Source organism: Acyrthosiphon pisum, chromosome A1, assembly GCF_005508785.2.
Source record: "Acyrthosiphon pisum isolate AL4f chromosome A1, pea_aphid_22Mar2018_4r6ur, whole genome shotgun sequence".
NCBI classification, from domain to species: domain Eukaryota; kingdom Metazoa; phylum Arthropoda; class Insecta; order Hemiptera; family Aphididae; genus Acyrthosiphon; species Acyrthosiphon pisum.
Genome location: NC_042494.1, coordinates 128,738,107 through 128,756,764, shown reverse-complemented (window position 1 = coordinate 128,756,764; position 18,658 = coordinate 128,738,107). Strand labels below are relative to the sequence as shown.

The 18,658-nt window shown below is 27.8% G+C and overlaps 4 protein-coding genes across 9 annotated transcripts in view; 2 read left to right on the top strand and 2 right to left on the bottom strand.

Annotated features, from left to right (window-relative positions):
- Positions 1-5,423: 5,423 nt before the first annotated feature.
- On the top strand, positions 5,424-7,656 carry LOC100163917 (TAF9 RNA polymerase II, TATA box binding protein (TBP)-associated factor-like). The gene is given in 4 exon segments (NM_001162126.1): positions 5,424-5,690; positions 5,891-6,045; positions 6,117-6,262; positions 7,203-7,656. Coding segments are annotated over 4 exon segments (528 nt in total). The 5' UTR covers positions 5,424-5,659; the 3' UTR covers positions 7,399-7,656.
- Positions 7,657-10,543: 2,887 nt separating this feature from the next.
- Mrpl18 (mitochondrial ribosomal protein L18) lies at positions 10,544-11,832 on the bottom strand. 2 transcript variants are annotated; one of them, XM_029486094.1, is made up of 5 exons: positions 11,708-11,831; positions 11,469-11,677; positions 11,277-11,390; positions 10,869-10,980; positions 10,642-10,792 (listed from the first exon to the last, which is right to left on the bottom strand). In XM_029486094.1, exons 2-5 carry the CDS (start codon positions 11,669-11,671, stop codon positions 10,673-10,675), a joined length of 549 nt encoding a protein of 182 aa, XP_029341954.1. In that variant the 5' UTR covers positions 11,672-11,677; positions 11,708-11,831; the 3' UTR covers positions 10,642-10,672. The 2 variants fall into 2 exon arrangements, with proteins under 2 accessions (NP_001155682.1, XP_029341954.1); NM_001162210.2 differs by having other exon boundaries at positions 10,544-10,792; positions 11,469-11,832.
- Positions 11,833-12,243: 411 nt separating this feature from the next.
- ACYPI32014 (uncharacterized LOC100571492) lies at positions 12,244-15,307 on the top strand. 2 transcript variants are annotated; one of them, XM_008187357.3, is made up of 3 exons: positions 12,244-12,404; positions 12,509-12,758; positions 14,562-14,889. In XM_008187357.3, the coding sequence occupies exons 2-3, from the start codon at positions 12,585-12,587 to the stop codon at positions 14,733-14,735; spliced, it is 348 nt and encodes a 115-aa protein (XP_008185579.1). In that variant the 5' UTR covers positions 12,244-12,404; positions 12,509-12,584; the 3' UTR covers positions 14,736-14,889. The 2 variants fall into 2 exon arrangements, with proteins under 2 accessions (XP_008185579.1, NP_001280350.1); NM_001293421.1 differs by having other exon boundaries at positions 12,300-12,423; positions 14,562-15,307.
- Positions 15,308-15,480: 173 nt separating this feature from the next.
- The window catches only part of LOC100571391, a 193,280-nt gene continuing 190,102 nt past the window's right edge, over positions 15,481-18,658 (bottom strand). For all 4 annotated transcript variants that reach the window (XM_029488291.1, XM_008187358.3, XM_029488292.1 and 1 more), the window contains one exon: positions 15,481-16,510. The gene's annotated coding sequence lies outside the window, so the exon portion shown is untranslated. The remainder of the gene's footprint in view (positions 16,511-18,658) is intronic.

Sequence of the window (18,658 nt, the reverse complement as noted above, 5' to 3'; positions counted from 1 at the left end):
TATATCTCACCATAGGTGGAATTAAATAAAAACGACAAACTTGGTATAACTTTGATACTTTAGAGTTAAATCATACACAAACAGCACGGGATCTGCGATCTACAATACGTACATACAGCACAGGGTCCGCAATCTACCACAGGTAGATTGCTATCTGATAATGTACTGCATCGAATCAGAATTTTTATTCCGGGCAACGGAAAAGTTAAGATAAATTTTGAAACCACACACAGAATATTAAATAACGAGTTGAACAAAGCTTGAGTCACATAGAGTTGGTGTTTTTAATGGGCAACGAAGTGCTCGGGTTCAGCTAGTATATTATAAAAATAGATAAACGTAAATATTGTATAGGTAATAATTGTTCAATAATGTTGTTACTATGATGACTTATAATTGTTCGTAGGTAACACAATTATGAATTATGATAATATAATTTTTTACAATATTGTAATACTTAACATTATTTAGTTGAGATAGATCGTTAAGATGTTACTGCCGTTACTGATATTGTGTTTTTGGATGGAATAAATTAAAACCGGCCAAGTGCGAGTCGGACTCGCGCACGAAAGGTTCTGTACCATCACCAGCTATAAACATGTCGACAACACTGCTTATATTATAATATATTCCAAGATTTTTAGTATTTGTTGTTATAGCGGCAACAGAAATATATAATCTGTGACAATTTCAACTTTCTAACTATCATGGTTCATGAGATACAGCCTGGTGACAGACGGACGGACGGACAGCGAAGCCTTAGTAATAGGATCCCGTTTTACCGGACGGAACCCTAAAAATGATGACGACAAGCATTATTAAAAGGTTTGATATAGCCAAAAGGGGCATAGGCGCAAATAACGATTAAACATTTTTTGTATTGGGGGTGGGATGAAGCTATTTACTATAATAATAATTAATATTGAAGAAGCTTAAAAAAATGTTAGGTAATATTTGGGGGGTGGGTTATTAAAATTTTTTGGGGCTTTAGTCCCTAAACCCATCACTCATATTAGCACCTATGCACCTAGCCATATAGGTAATTCCAGAATTTAAACTTTCTGGGATTAAATTTTCTGGAAAATTCTGGTCTACGTTATCAATCTCTGTAAAACTACGTTCTGTGATTATAATTTCAAGTTTTCAACTTTCTAGGATTTAAATTCTGTATACTTATTTTATGTTCAATATGAAATCAATTCTGCAACATTAATTTTCAGTTATTTTAGATTCTGAGTGGAACGATGAATGTATTGATTTTACAATGTGGTGTGTTTTTTTATTATTATTTTAGATTCTGAGTGGAACGATGAATGTATTGATTTTACAATGATATTGTGTGTTTTTTTATTCTTTTTTTATTTTTTATTTTTTTATTTTTGTGTCTGTCATCATAGTTTGGGGCAGTAAAACTGCTTCGATTTTCTTCAAAAGTATCTTGTTTGATGGAAAAGTGAATCTAGTTGGTGCATTCAGGAGGTCAAAATTTGAAATTTCATATAATTTTCAAAAGCGCCGTGAAAAACAAAAGAAAAATTAAGGAAAAACGGGAATTTTTACGCAAAATCTGTTTTCGAGAAAATTGATTTTGGTTTTTGGTGTAACTTTAAAACGAATGACTGTAGATTCATGAAGTTTCCACTGGTTGTTTATATTTCCATTTTCTATACATGATAAAATTTTCAAAATATTTTGATTTGTTTTGAGCTGTTTACGGACAATTTCAGTTTCCAATTTAATTAGTTTTTTTTTCTATGAATGTCAATAAAACTTTATTTGTTACAATATCAGTTGAAAAATATTAAAAATACATAGGCATAATTTTTTTTTAAAAGTATTTAAAGATCGAATTTTGACAAAATTTATCAAATTTTAATTTGAATAATTATTTTGTAGTTAAAAATTTATAAAATGCTCAACTTTTGTATCTAAGAATTGAAAATTTAGAACAAGATTCCACGTAAATAGTTGATTCTGTTCCCAAAAAATCTAAAAAATACATAATTACAGTTTATTTTTATACTCATTTTAAGTTCAAATTTGGACGAAATTACATATTAAAATTTGGAATTATTTTACTCATTTTGTTGTGATTGTATAATATCATTCGTGGGTATACTTGAAACTTCTAAATTATACTATAATATATCTATAATAGTATCACGGTTTGTTGTTGATGTATAACGCGTTATAATAGTACCTAATGGATATTGTGATATGATTAATTGGGAATTTATTATAGGTACCTATTATAGGTCAATATTTTTTTACTACCATATATAATATTATGACGTCTTATACCTAGACTGACATACCGTCTCTGCTCAGAATCGTTTTTCTTATACAATGATATTATATCATTGATTTCAAATTTAATACCATCCATTATACAGTGACCCACTTGTAATCTACTGTACAGCAGAGCGACATCCACTTACCCACCTTTTTTTTTTCTGTAATTTTGCTTTCTATAATTTTTATTTTCTCTCATGTTATTTTTCTGTTAAATTTGATTTCTGGATTACTAACGTTCCGTTCATTTATTTTCTGGGAAATTTTGCGTGCTCTTATTGATGATATGGACCCATACTCCATAGAGTACTCTCTATGTATAAATCATCGGCTTCTTGATAATATTTTATTTTATTGATAACAGTTTAATAATTGTGTAATAATATATTATATAACAAATAACTAGTAAAGTAGTAAATACTAAATAGTAAATGCCTATTGTAATAAACTGTATCTGTGTTCTGTATGAATATTGTATTTTTATAATACAAATATTAAATAAAGAACTTAAGTTTTTGGAGTAACACTACCAATTGTCAGTTACAATCAAATTATATGATGAAATGTAGGTATTACTCGGAATATTTATAAACTTCATCTAAATCATGAAATACGAAATGTTCGTTCTAAATTCACTGAAGCAGCTGTTCTAAAAACTGTTAAAGAACCATTGACTCTTGAAGATTTTAAAATAGCGTATAAACTCAAAGAAAGCAAAGTAAATATAACAAAGTTAAGGTCGTTGCCGAAGACACGGTCGATTAAAAATTCTCAAATTGCAATAAGCATTAAGGGGACTCACTATGGCACTGATTTAAGGAGAATAATTTAGGCAATTTCTAATCTCGTCGTCGCCACCCGAGATCTATGTGTTAGTCTTAAATGATTATTAGTGTGTGTGGCGTCCATGCGGGTCAATTGTAGCGGTATGGAGGGCTCTTACACGCACTCGCACGCACATGTCATTACGTAATATTGTAATCATGAAAAAATGTTTATTTTTCATTCAAACATACGATTCTAATTTCAACAACACGTCGCAACGATTTCTTCGATTTGAATTCCGACAAAATATTCTTTTTTTCCACAACATGTACGAGAGATCGACCGAGGCACATTTTTAAAATTGTATTTAGTTAGTTAAATATTTAAGTTGGAAATCCTGAATTTTTTTGAATTTTTTACTATTTTTATTGCAATTTAAATTACAAAAATTAAAAATGTGGCTCGATCGTTCCCTTGATTAGATTACGGACAGTCCGAATATTTTTTCAGAATGAAAATCGTGATAATTGTCGACATGTATCGTTGGAATTAGAAACAGTCGTTTTTGACAAAAAGAGGCAATCTGCAATTTGCAATCTCCAATGCAGACATTAAAATCAAACATACCACGTTCCGTATGGTTTTATTTTACATAAAACACAATATTTTCAGTTCAGCTGTATCTGGAGCGTTTCCACATCAGCGTCGCAGTTCACACACGTATCACGTATTGCGCCTAAAAGAGTTGATAGTTAAAGTAAGTTTGTTTTCATATTCTTTTGGGGCTTAAATTTAAAAAATTTAAATAAATATTTAATGTCACGAAAAATATGCTATCCAATAGTGTCGTAGACGCATATTTTAGTTTCGAACTCGAAACGTATAAGTACTGTTTGATAGCAGATTTTGCTTAGGACACGGGGTATGTATTTTCTTATTTTTCAGTACCTAGGTTTCTTTTTATTATTGTCAGTTGATCAGGGGATGTATTGCACGCCACTTTTCAATTATTTGTATTGTACCTAGCTACTGGTATAACATTATTCCGCCTATAAATAAAGTCGTGATAAAAATTAGGAAATTTGACAGGTATGATATTTTTTTAGGTAATTTTTCTGAGTAGGTAATTCCCTCAATGATGTTTTAATATTTTCACCAATAACCATTAATCAAGTACAATGACTTGAAGGTAACTAGAGACTGAGTGAATAGGAAGTCTATGATATGGCGGAGACAGGTAAGGAATTTAAAGGTAGGTAAATGCCAAATAAACAATTAAAGTTTTCCTAATAAAAATCTATTATTAAATATTTAAATTACGCGCCCAATGCTTTTCGGTGTGGTACTCTGATCTAGCAACAGGTAGTTTACAGTGTAACCCGGTGCTCCAAAATCGAACCGGGCGCCCGGCGCTCTAGACACAGCGAATATTTTTGATAATAGGTAAATTCAATCTAATATTAAAAGTAACAACACTAACTCAGTGACGGTATAGCGTACGGCAGGGTGACCATTATTAGTCAAAATAATGAAAATAGTTCTTAGAGATTTACTTCTCGCTAAAATAATTTCGTTTTTAAACTTATCAGTAGTTATACGTAATATTGTCACTAATTAATAAATACTTAAGTACCTGATTTTTTTTTTTTTTATAATATTTAAATTATATAAAAGAATAATTGAATAATACAATATTTTTAGATTTTTTAAATATTATAACATTTAACATAATAAAATTCTATTTTGTTTAAAAGAATAAAGTCTAAATTTTTTTGTATTTAATTTTGAACTGTACCTATGGCAAAAAAAAATGTTTGGTTTTCTTTTATCAAATAATACTAATTTTTTCAAAAAGTGGAATTTTTTTTGAAAATATTTTTTTACATAGTTTCAAGTTGCTTATAAAATAACGTTTTTATTACAAAATTATATTTTTAAATATTTTTTATCCTTATAATTTTTTAAGTTTTCTACTTTTTTGAATGAAAACGTAGGGTTTTAATTTTATTTTCCAAAGCATAATTTTCCAAAGTATTTTGGTACATAAAAATCGAATTTGGGGCGAGTAGTTTATGAGTTATAAGTATATTTTAAAGTTTAGATGAGCGGAGTGGAGTGGTACGGGGTTACCCGCGAAATGTTTGTCAACTTCTCCACTCATCAAATTATAGCCAAAGTATAGATACTGTGTTTCCTTGTGATTCTGTGTTATAGCCATGATTATAATATTATTAATCATGACAAATTATATAATTAATTTAGTACAATAGTGTATAAATATTCCACTGTTGTTGTAGAGCGCTGCAGAATTGTTCTTATCATGTCGAGAGTAACACAGCTATTCCAATTCCATGATCGTTGGGCAGCCATTATTTCTTAAATCGTATTGGGATTCACAGATGTTGTTATAAAAATGTATGAGAAATAAATTATTTTACTCCTAATCGTGAATTTGTCGCAATCGTATAATTCAGTTCTTCACTAAACTTCAGTGTCGTACTGTCGTGAACTCGTGATTAGTTATTACTAAATAATACAATACAATTATCAGTAAATCAGTAAAATTACACTAGTTTGTTTAACAGATCATTTTTTTTAAAAAATGAGAAGAAAACCAAATATTCTAATTACTGGTACGTATTTATAGTTAGGTTTTAAGTAGGTAGTGCTGAAGAATATAACATGGCTGACCCTTGACTGCCTAGCAGAGTTCTGAATACGATGGGTGTATCGATACTAAATTAACTCAATTACCTACTCAATAGATTCTGATAAATATAATTTGATTATTTTCATTGTAATTACATTTTATTTGCATATTTGTTCTGTTTAGGTACACCCGGTGTGGGAAAATCAAAACTGTGTGAAGAATTAATTCGTAATGGATTAGATATGGAATGGATTGAAGTTGGTCAAGTGGCTAAGCAGTGTAATTGTTATTCTGGATACGATGAAGAATTGGAATGCCATATCCTTAATGAAGACAAAGTAAGTATACTAAATAAACTCTCTTATTGTATTGCTAATGTGTAAATACCTAATTGTTTTAAACAATTTAGGTGTTGGACGAGTTAGAATCAAGAATGGAAGAAGGAGGTAAAATAATTGATTACCATGGCTGTGATTTCTTTCCTGAACGATGGTTTGATGTAGTATTTGTTTTGAGAACTAATAACACATTATTGTATGATCGTCTTGAAAAAAGGTTTGTTACACAGATTAACGTTGGTCAGAAACATAAAATTTGTAAAACTTAGATTCTAAGATCTGAGAAAATTGTAAAAACTAGATTATTGATTTTAAATATTAGGCTTTATTCTTCGGATAATCTTTGTTAGTAGAAAATCCCAAAAAAGTTTATACTGTAGTTCTCTTGATTGGAAATTAAATGCATATTGTATTTTAAACAGGTTAGGTTAGGTGTCTCTGTAGTTAAATTATTTCGCAAGGTTTGTAATAAATTGTAAGCAAGCTTTATGCGCCTGTAATTAGGTGCTATTTAACAAATATTTTTTTTTTTGGATATATTTTAGAAACTTACAAACTGTTAAGTATTTCTATTGTTATGTTACAGTTTTATTAGTTATTTTATCCTTAGCATAGTAAATAATTCTAGAAAACGACCTTTTGTTGATCTGTGCTCTCCATAGTTTAGCAAATAGGAATTTTTGGCCTTAGTACTATTTTGTAGAGAAGCATGACAGAATTTAGAAAATATAAGAACATACCACATACCCGTAAATTATGTGGTGTCTTCGTAAGCCTAAGTATAACTATTTAAGCCACAAAATTATAAACTTGTAACCAGTAATTTTGGTTCAACATTTATTTGATATTTCTGCCTATTATATACAAAAACACTACTATACTCCGTCCAGCAAGAGCACATGCCAAGTTCAACAAAAATCAGTTCTTCTGTGCAACCACTTATGACGTCCTGCTATAGTGAAACCGGTCTTGATGGCAGAGTGTTGGTTGCGTGGGGATGTGCAGAATCGGTGTGTTCTCTTGTTGGACAGAATATAATATAAAGGCTGATAAGGTTGGATAAAAATATTTTGACTGTTTCTAACACAATTTATTTCTCTCTAATAAATAAATAATAAAAATTAATTATTTGTTCCATATTTTACTTTTAATTTTAGAGGATATTCAACTAAAAAGCTTCAGAATAATGTGGAATGTGAAATATTCCAAACTTTACTTGAAGAAGCAATGGAATCATATGATAACAATATTGTACACGAGTTACGCAATGAAACCTATGCAGATATGGAACGCAATATCACTCAAATAGGTGCTTGGGTAAACCAGTGGATTAAAGACAATGTTCACAAATAGAATTAAGTATATTTGTACACTTGTACATCCCAAAAAGTATAACTGTTTTTTATTTAATATTACTCAAACAAAACTCAAACTGTTACTTGATAAATAATTTAATTTTGATATTTTCTTTAATTCTTGTTATTACATTTGTTAAAACTTAAAACTGAAACAAAAAAAAAAAAAAAATCATTAAATGGACATTTTTATATTATTTAGTAATTAAAGTATTGTGTTGATTAAAAGAATAAATAAATTTGAAATAAAATAAAATAGTATAAATTGTTTTTTATCACATAGACCTATTATTATACTATATAGGTATTGGGAATGACTATACTTGTTATATACTTCAATGACTATACTTGTTATATACTTCAACTTTACCTATTATATTTGTATAATAATATGTTGTCGAGATAACCGAATTGGGATTACTGACAATCAATCGATGGTAGTCGCGATAACTGAAAAGTACCAAATAATATGTTTTTTAAAACAAATACTTCTTTGGTCTCACTATAATTAATCAATATATTATGGTTAGTAAAAATACACATTTTCACTAGACAGTGTAAAGAAATTGGTTTTATAGTATTTTCCAATATTATTTTTGTTCCTAAATGTATACCTACAAATAATACTCATCCATTAATATTATGTAGTAATTACTTAATATAAATTAAAAATAATTTTTATTAAATAATAGATTTATGAAAGATAATTAAAATCTTATAAATAATAATTATTAATTTAATTGTTCTATTAGTTTCTGGAAATTTTTTGATCACATTGAAATACGTTTTTCTCAACCAGTGGTGTCGAGTTGAGTTAAAAAAGGTGGTTTAATGCCTGTGGTTCTCCAACTGAGGACTACCCATCTAGCTCAACATTCAAGAACCATGAAAAACGCTAAAATATTAGTAATTATTTCTCAACATTAAAATCTAAAAATATTTTGATATTACTGTCTTGTATATATTATATACTTGCTGCCCGACCTTCCTCCGGAAGAAATTATTTTTTTATAATTTAATTAAAAAATATATGACTAATTTTTGGCTATTCAAATAATATAATATAAATTATAATTATATATTGTAGTTATTTTTATTGCTAATTTCTAAAAAAATATATATCCTACATTTGGAATTCAACTACTGGAGTGGTACACTTTATTCTTTTTATTATGAAATAGAGATAAGGTAGAAAAAAATGTAACAATAAATTATTTGTTCAATGAATAATATATATTTCAAATGGAAAAATGCAAGTGCAAACAAATAAATAAATAATTAATAATAATAATAATAATAATAATAATAATAAATAATTAAACAAACAAACCGGTTTCCTTCGTCTTCAAAATCAAGTTAGATTCTTATATATATAGATTACTGTATGTGAGATAATTTCAAGAGTAATAAATAATAAAGATAAAAGTCAAGATAAATTTAGATTTTTAGTCACCAATTTCGTCGAAAGAGAATTATTGCTATTTGCTATTGCTATTCAATAAAACTAAAATGTAGAAATTATACAATTTGCATATTAATTCCATCAAAGATTATGAGCAGGGCTCGTAAGTTTATGCCCTGAAATATGCATTTATGTACTCAAAATTGGCAAAATATGTATTGAAATATGCCTTAAAAAGTTAAAATAATATGCATTTCTATGCACTAAATATCTAAAATTATGCACTTAAAAAAATCATAAACAATTTTTGAAAAAACATGAATTATCTATTTATTTTTTTATGTCACAATTAAAAAAAAATAGATTCTAAATCTGTTATAAACAATTGCGTTTTTTATTTATAAAATGTTGATTCTTTCACAGTATTTCCATAAAAAAATGCATATAGATATAAAAATATGAATAGGAATATCAAAATCATGTATAATATGCCCGATAAAAAAGAAATAAGCCAAACAGGCAAAAAACCTCTAAATATACAAAAACATTCAAAATAAGACTTCACATATTTAACCGTGGTACCTTGATATGGATTTCTATCTTATTTAGCTTAACCGTTTATCAATTCTCAATACCAAAAAACTTTCTAATAGACCTTGTAATAAGGTACTCCATAAATATGATTTTATATATTTTATAATGCAGAGAATTTGAACTATTACCAATAACTTGTAGTTGTAATACATTACCTTAAAATTCAAACATTCTGTAATATTATTAAATTGCATTTAAATCCGAGATTACCTCAAGCCTGGATTGCAGTGGTGGACCTTAAGAGAGCGCTACACAGCCATTTCTTGTTTTCGTCTTACAAGTGCGTAACATACCAAATTTACACTCAGCACATAATTAATAATACCTTAATATAGGTATTTTTAAGTTACAACGAATTGGCTATTCACTGACTTATAATACTTCAGCATACATAAATTACTGATGATACTAAAATATATAGCTGATGTAATATGTAGACTTAATGTAGACATTTTCTTGTCTTGCATGAAAAAAAAGATTGCGTCATTACTTTGCCAGCCACCAGTCATAGTTTTTAGTTTTGTTAAATGTGCAAACTAAATGACCCATAAGTATTGTAAGTTATAATTGTTATTTTATTTATTTTAGCACTCTTTTAAAATGATGCTACACAGATATTTGCTGTCCCTGTCTTACAAGTATGTTACATACCAAATTTACTCTCAGCATATTACGCTTAGCTCCATTAATTTAGAAATTAGAGTGAATCGACCTATTATGAAAATTTATGGTAGGAACGTTATCTGTTTGTAATTTGTTTCTGAGTTTTTTTACGATAGTTCAATTTTTTTTAGCAAGGTTTGCGTATATAATATAGTGTAAATTAAAAATAGTCATTACTAACTTAAAAACTGAATTATTGCACAAAAAAACACATACAAATACAGTTAATGTTCCTACTAAGAATTTTAAATCTAGTAACTTGTATCTATATGTAAAAAATTAAAAAACAAAGGAAAGTAACTACAATCTGTCTATCTAGTATCTTTTAAAAAATGTTGAATATATCTTATATCTAGATATTGGATACTTTAATTTAAAGATATTTGTGGACATATCACAAAGGCTGTTAATGCCTACTATAAAAATTATAGATCTAGCTTCTTTTTTCACTCAGAATTAAAAATATATATTAAACAAATATTAATTCCTACTTTTTATTATTAAAATACTTCTACCTTAAATATAAAGTTTTGTTTGATACATTAATTCAATATAATATGAATGCATAATATAAACAATCTGTATAAAAAAAAAAAAATTAACTAAATTAGATTTAATAATGTTCCCATGGTTTTTCTGGTCTTTCTTGATCCCAAGGATTTGGTGACTTGTATCTTGGATCTTCTTCTAACCGTATACCACCTTTTAATAAGTTTTCTAGTAATGCCTCAAGCTGTAATTTAAATATATAAATATAATTATTGACTGAAGTTAAATAAAATTAAATAATATTGGAAAATAATACTTACTTTACTATTTGGCAAAACTTCATAAGTATTTATCATATCAGAAATACCACATTCCAAACAACGCTGTGCTAACACTTTTCCAATAGTTATGTATGCCATTTTATCTAAAGTGCTAAATAATAATATAAAAAAGATAATTAATATATATAAAATAAACCACAAATAACCAAATCCATCAAATTTTATATACTCATAGCTATTCTCATTATATTGTATTGAAAATGAATGATTAAAAAAGACAATACAATAGAGTGATATATGAACAAGTAATATTAAAATAATTTGTATGATTCATCGTCAATACAAATCTTTAGAAAGTAAAAGTATGTACAGGGTACAATACATATCTAAAGAATATATTTACAACTTGTTTTAACATTTACTTGGGTATTAGAAAAATAAACAAACCTGAAAAGCTGTTTGCGTACAGCCCATTCTGCAGTAGTTGCCATTACCGGAACTACACCTGTATGGTGTAAAACACTAGCTGTCACGTGTCTTTTACTAGTCGTTACTTGTAGTCTGAGAAAAAAATACATAACACGAATATGAAAACTATTTTATGATACCTGACAAAACTTTAGCACCATGCATACTTACTTATGCCAAAACTCACGACCAGGTTTTTCGAGATGGTAACCGGCTGGTTTGTAAGCGATTCTTAACTTCTCTAAATTTCTAGGGTTGCGATTGTATACAAATTGAGCATGGCCTGAATCTTCAGGAGCTGTGCCAAGACACCTTTTTATGTTTGTATTTGTTACACTGGATAAAATGTTTTTTGATTGCCGACCGACCAACATGTTGAAATAATTTTTTTTCCTTATTAATTGAATAAAACACCTATTTCATATAAGACTTGATTTGATGGTGGTGGGTGGATACTGGATTGTGAACGTGAAAACTAAATAGTCTTCATAAAATATAAATCATAGTTCATGCTTCATGGTAAAACGTAAATTGTAAATAATAAATATTATAATCATAGATAATATATTATCACTCAAGTGAGCCAACCGGCTATAATTATAACCACGGATATAGATACTATGGTTGCACAACGAACAATAATATGACGGCGCCAAATGTTCTTATCAAGTTACATAAATACATACATAGTATCCGTACAAAAAAAAGTCGCGACATACTAGCGCTCCACCGTGGCTAGGTAACCCGGTTTGGTTACCGTAACTTAGTAGTAGTTGTAGAGGGCGCTAGTAAAACGCGACTTTTTGTCAGAATTGATAAGAACATTCGGCGCCGCTCAGCACTGTGATCCAATATGGGCCGTCGTGCAACCATAGTATCTATATCCGTGATTATAACCATTGATTATAGCTGTGATAATATTATCTATCTCAGTGTACGTGATAAAGAAATAATAGTGGCCCTTTGGATAAACGATCAACAAGAGCCAGAGTTAGAAATGTCACATTATTATTTATTGTTACATTCTAAATTTCTTAGCATTTAAATGACCACTAGCCAAATGTTGATCTGTAATAACAATTGACTAGAACAAATAACGATACCTTGGTGGGTAATTGTTTTGTAGGTAGGTACTTAAACTTCAAATTCGAAATTCCAATCATCGGATCGAATCTTGAAACTATTATTAATATGTTTTTTTTTTTTTATAGGTACTTACATCTCCAGAACTACAAGATTGTTAATTGCATAGAACATACGACGACATATTAATACAACTGTATTATTATGCATTCAGATAATGATTCAACAGACACACAGGATTGTGAAGAAATTGTTGAGGAAACTTTAATTCATGTTGTCGTGGATAATGCTGATGAAATGTCAATTTTGAACGCAAACAGTAATGTACGAGTAATAGCTGTGGACTCTGATTCTCCAGCATTACAAATTGAAAACAAGGTACTTACCTAGTTTTTTTAAAGTTTAGTAGTAAGTTTTTGTATCCAATTGATTGCGATTCGGGTTTAATATTGATTGACCAGCAGTGTCCGAAACATAAATTAACTTGGGGTATATTCTTGATTTACATGTTCTAAGTGCTAGGCATTTAACTAGATTTTTTTGGATAATCATTGTGTAAAAAATTTTTTAGGCCACTAACAACACTATAAAGACTAATAAATTTAAATATTTTTAACTAATTAGGTATGAAAAATAAATAAAATCATACCTAGCGTAGCAGGGCCGGACTGGCTAGTGTGGCGGTTGAGCGATCCCTGCCTGGGCGTGGCAAAAATTTGGGCCGATAACTTATAAATATTTATTTATAGTCCAAATTGGGCTTAATTTTCTTTTTCTTTGTGGCAAATATTTATTCCCAGTTTACCCTTGAAGTATAGGTACCAGTAGCAGTTATAGGTACAGCTCACATTGTATACATGCCAGATCTATGATGACAGTATGACGTCCATAAGAAATAGGTAAATGTGAAATTTTCAGTGGACTCGACTCATCAATGGTAAAATTGAAAGATTTATTATAAATCTATCAGTTAGTCAATATTTATTTATATACCTAAATGGGTGCAATGGGTGATTTGTTTACCTATAAGTGTTTTAATTATAAAAAATAACTAGGTACCTTCTAACATTTAAATTTATTTTTCAAACATAATTTTTTTTAAATATTACATACCTATATTTGAATTTTTTTTTATAAATAACATGCTGATTAGTTATTGTGCAGGGGAAATTACTTATTATAAGAGGCAATTGCCCATGTAGACTTTTTATTATTTGAGTGAACAAACTTTAGTCTGTTGACAATTGACATTCACCAATGTGGTTATGTGATGAAAATTGTTTATCATAACCTGGTGTCAATTTTAAATCCAATGAAGTCGGTAAAAAGACGGGCTATGAAGGATATGTTTATATTGCTGAGTTCCATTTTTAGTTCCACAAAAATAAATACAACTGATTATCCTAGAATAGGTTCTTTGAACTTAAATTTCGTAAACCCTTCCATAACAACACAAGACTGAACATGTTTTTTAAATATTATACTTTCATATATTTTTGTAGTTTTTTTTTTAGTATGTTTTATTTTCCCTCATTATTTTTTCCTTGGTATATTATTTTCCGTGATTGGAAATATTGATAGTAGGTAGTAGATACTATTAAGTAAGTAACACCAGGGGCGTATTTACGGGATTAAGATCCACCCCCATGGATTTTGAATACATGTACTATTATATAATTATTGTAGCGCACACCCAGTGATGGGCAAAATCTCGGGAATATAGTTTCGGGAATTTCTCGAGAATATAATAAGTTTTTTAATATTGATCATACGTTTCAGTTTTTAAATCAAACTTATGATTGTAAATGATCCAAATGAACGCACTTTATTGATATTATGTCAGTTTAGATATTTATTCTTTAAAAAAAAAGTTATTAAGCGCACATCTACTACTATGGCATCACTACGCACACTACAGCTCTGTAAGCTAAAATTCTTGTTATCCACCCCTTAAAAAAATTCTAAATACACCACTGAGTAATACCCGAATATTTTGTTAACAATATTGTATTTATATTTGATAGAAAATAAGTAGGTTAGGCCTACAGACTATAAACATCCAATTATATATTTTAAACATGATTAAATCATATGAATTTTTTAAGGATAAATAAAAATAGTTATAGGTACCTATATAATAATTTATTATGTATATTCAATATTGTTAACTTCTGTTTATAGATTTTTCATTTTAACGAATGGAAATATATACCTGGGACAGCTATGTTTTTTGAGCGGAAGAATGAAGTAAAAAAAATTGATCCTCTGTATGATAATAGATGTGGAACTGTTATACAATATGTTGGTTCCACTCGCAAATGTTTAGAAATGACAAAAAAGGAAAATACACTTTAATCTTATATTTTTTCATAGTTTAGGGTACTGAATTTGATATTTTTAATTTTAACATCTGTAATATAATTTAAATAATTTTGTATATAATATAAGAATTTTTTTTTCAAAAATGTATTTATATTATACATCATACACTTAATCATTGCAAACACCATATTAGTTGTTTTATTTTTTTAATAGGACTTATTCTGTTTCTTAAACTCAGTATAATATAGTTGTATTATGTTTTTACATTAATATGTACCTCCCCTCTATTTGTGCCTATGCTTGTTGTAGATAAGTTTCTTTACAAATTACTGTCCAATGGGTGTACACATTTTTTTTTTTTATTGAGCAATTTTATTAAAAATGTTGGCGACAAATATGAATAAAATTAATAGGTAGTGAAACATTTGTATCTATTAAATTATTTTTTACGCTAATAGTTAATAAATAAATTATATTACAATAATAAAGATAAATACCTATAACATTATATAATAATTATAATAATAAGTTGTAATAGTAATAATATAATAATAATAATTAATAAATAATAATAATATAAAATAAATTTATGTTTGAAACATTGATTTACCGTTCAGTCAATTTTTTTAATTAAAAATACTAGGTGGGTAACTAAAAATAATGACTTGTACAAATTAGTCAAAATATAGGTATACATACAAGATGGAAGTGGAGAATAGTTAAAATATAATATACCTAATAGGAGAAATCGGTAGTATTTTAATGACAAAATAAACAAATCTATTTAAGTAATTATCATTTTTACTGATGCGATTGAATTATTAAAAAATCAGATTACTTCTAAGATAGTACTATTATAGTACATTTAGCCACTGAAAAATCCATAAGATTTGAACAAGTCTATAATAAAGACTGATTTTTGGATCACCCTGTGGATAGAATAAATAATACAAGTTATCCAAATAAAAACCTAAATACAAGTTACTTTTAAAATTCTAAGTTTAAATGTGTTCAATTCGTTATACATAAGTACAATTATACATGACAGTAAAACGCTAAGTGCAATAATCGTACTTGAAAATTGACAAGTTATTTCAAATTAGGAACAACCAATGAGACCCTAAATGAAAAAAAAATAAAAGTATGTCGTTATTTTGTTGTCCCTTGGTACAGTTACATATTTAGATTTTCTTTATAAATTTATCTTATTTATTAAGTCATTCGAGAGTAAATACTAAATTGGTACCACTCATGAACAATTATTAACATCCTCACAATAAGTAATAATTATTATGTTCTAAGAAAACACAAATGAACAATGAACGTCAACACTCAACAGTGTTATTCTCTAGTCTATGTACACATAGTAATAACTATTAACAATACAAAGTAAATGAATCAAAGTGAAAATTCATAACTAATACATTCATCTAACTCTTTAATTTTTGAGAAAATATATTTATAATAAACTCTAAATCATACAAATAGAATAACTATTTTGTTAGAATATAATGACATAGTATATGTGATAGTTAAAACAGTTGGAAATTAAAAATTGCACCGATTTTTATCCTGCCATTGTAAACTTAAAAATTATTTTAATAACAGTTGGTCTATCTACGTAAACATAACTATAGAAAATATAGATAAAATTATAATGTTTATTAGTCATAAACATAAATAATAAATATAATATAGACTTCAATATTGAAGTATTTAAAGTAAATCTTTTTACGCTGTTTATGTTGTTGTAATGGTCCAAATATAAATGTAAGAATGATATCACAAGCTAGCTTCATATTTCTGCCCTGGAAAATATAAATCAATAAACAATTATTATACATTTGGTAAGTAGACAATAAAAAAACTGCATTTTAATCAGGGACGGCTCCATAGACAAGGTTTTTTTTTGGGGGGGGGGGGTAGGGGGGCAAGTCATAGCTTTCAGAAAATGTCAATGATTTTTTTTTTATATTTTTGTTTTTAACAGTACTTATACATTTTTTTAGAAATACAGCTTGTTGGGGGCTGGCTTCATGAGAGCAGACTGAAACATATCGAAGAACAGAGAAAGTGGAAATAATTAGTTTCAGCGGCTAAAAGCCTAAAAAATAAAAAAAATATTAGCAGACTACATCGACCCAAAAGAGTATTTTCAAAACAAAATAAAAACGATATATTTTATTACTATTATTATTCACGTAACATAGAATACATAGCCGTAGAAGTAGGTAGTCGATTTACAATATTAGATACCTACCTATCTAGTTAAAATTATTGTGTAGGTTATGAAAATAATGATGTTACCTTATTGGGTTATACTAATAAGGAAAAATTAAAAAACTAGAATTCATGACCACAATGATGTATCTATGGTCGACGTGAACAATACGGTTAGGTCACTAAGTCACTCCCCAGTTTGATAAATATAATTTCCACATTTTTATAATAGAAATTATTTAGAATCTAAGATGATTTATAGTTGAATTTTTAAGTAATATATGAGTAAACTATCTTATTATAATATTAGAAATGAAATATAAGACTTACATCACACTATAATTAATAACAGTTCAGATACAATTCGTATAAGGTATCACACATAAACAGTGTTCGAATCACTTCAATTTAATAAAAAGAGCGAAGAAAAATTGTACATAATATCTATCAATACCTACCCATCTTATTAGTTCAATTAGTGAATATATACATTTATTAATACAAATCGAATTACATTATATATTATAATATATCTAAATACGCCGCAGTGACTCAGCGAACATGACCCCATGGAGACAAGGGCGTCCGCAAGGGTGGGGGGGCAAGTAGGGGCAGTTGCCCCTCCCTTGGTTTTTTCTGGGTTGATTATTATATATTATAATTGATGATTTTAATGTTCTAAAAAAACTTGAAAATGCCCTAACAATTTTTAATGGTGCACTAAATTATTTTTATTTTTAATATTAAAGATATAAATTCTAATATACATTTTAAACTTTTAGATGATTGTAGAAAAGTTTCACAGGCAGAACTTATCATTTAGACTACTTATTTAATCTAAAAATTAACTATTTTTTTCTGTACCTATAGGTTTAGACTTTAGATCATATATTTATTATAAAAATCATATAAAAACATGTGAAAATTTAAAAATAAAATTTTAAATTTAAATTGAGAAAAAACTCCAAAATGCTCTAAAATCTTTAAATGCGAAAATTACCTTAAATTAAAAAAAATTTAATGTAGGTATGTTATCAAATGAGTAACGCGTAGATTTGGAAAACAATGCAAAGTGTATTATAATCCTAACCTCAATCATTACCGTTTTAATATAAAATATCGCAAAATAAACTTTTTTTAAATCAAAAATAAAAAAAATTTACAGAGTGATCTTTATTACAATCGATTCAGAGTCAGAACTAAGAACGTTGCTTTTATAGATTATGGGATGTAGTGGTGGGACCAAGTGCAATACTGCAGTGTCAACCAAGTTTTTACTTTTTTGATAAAAAAATTAAATGTTCATAGATGGCATACCTACAATAGTTACAACTTTTCAAGTTTGTGGTACCAATGACTGAATAAGCTAGAAATATTTAATTTTATAAACTATCTAAAATTATAAAACCAACGGAAACAATTTATCTGTTAAAAAAAATGTATTTGATAATTTAAAATTACATAAAAATTAATTAAAACTAATGCTGTAAGATTAAGTTTTAACTAACCATGTACGTATAATTCATAAATATTTTTACATTCCTTGTCTATATCAGTGGTTTTCAACCGGTGTGCCGCGATAAATCTATTAATACCTAGTTTTATAATTTTCATCATATGCTTCACGTATTATAATTATATATTTATATGTATTGGTGTGCCGCGAAAATTTTGTAAGAGATGAAGTGTGCCACAATGTGAAAAAGGTTGAAAACCACTGGTCTATATGAAAGAAA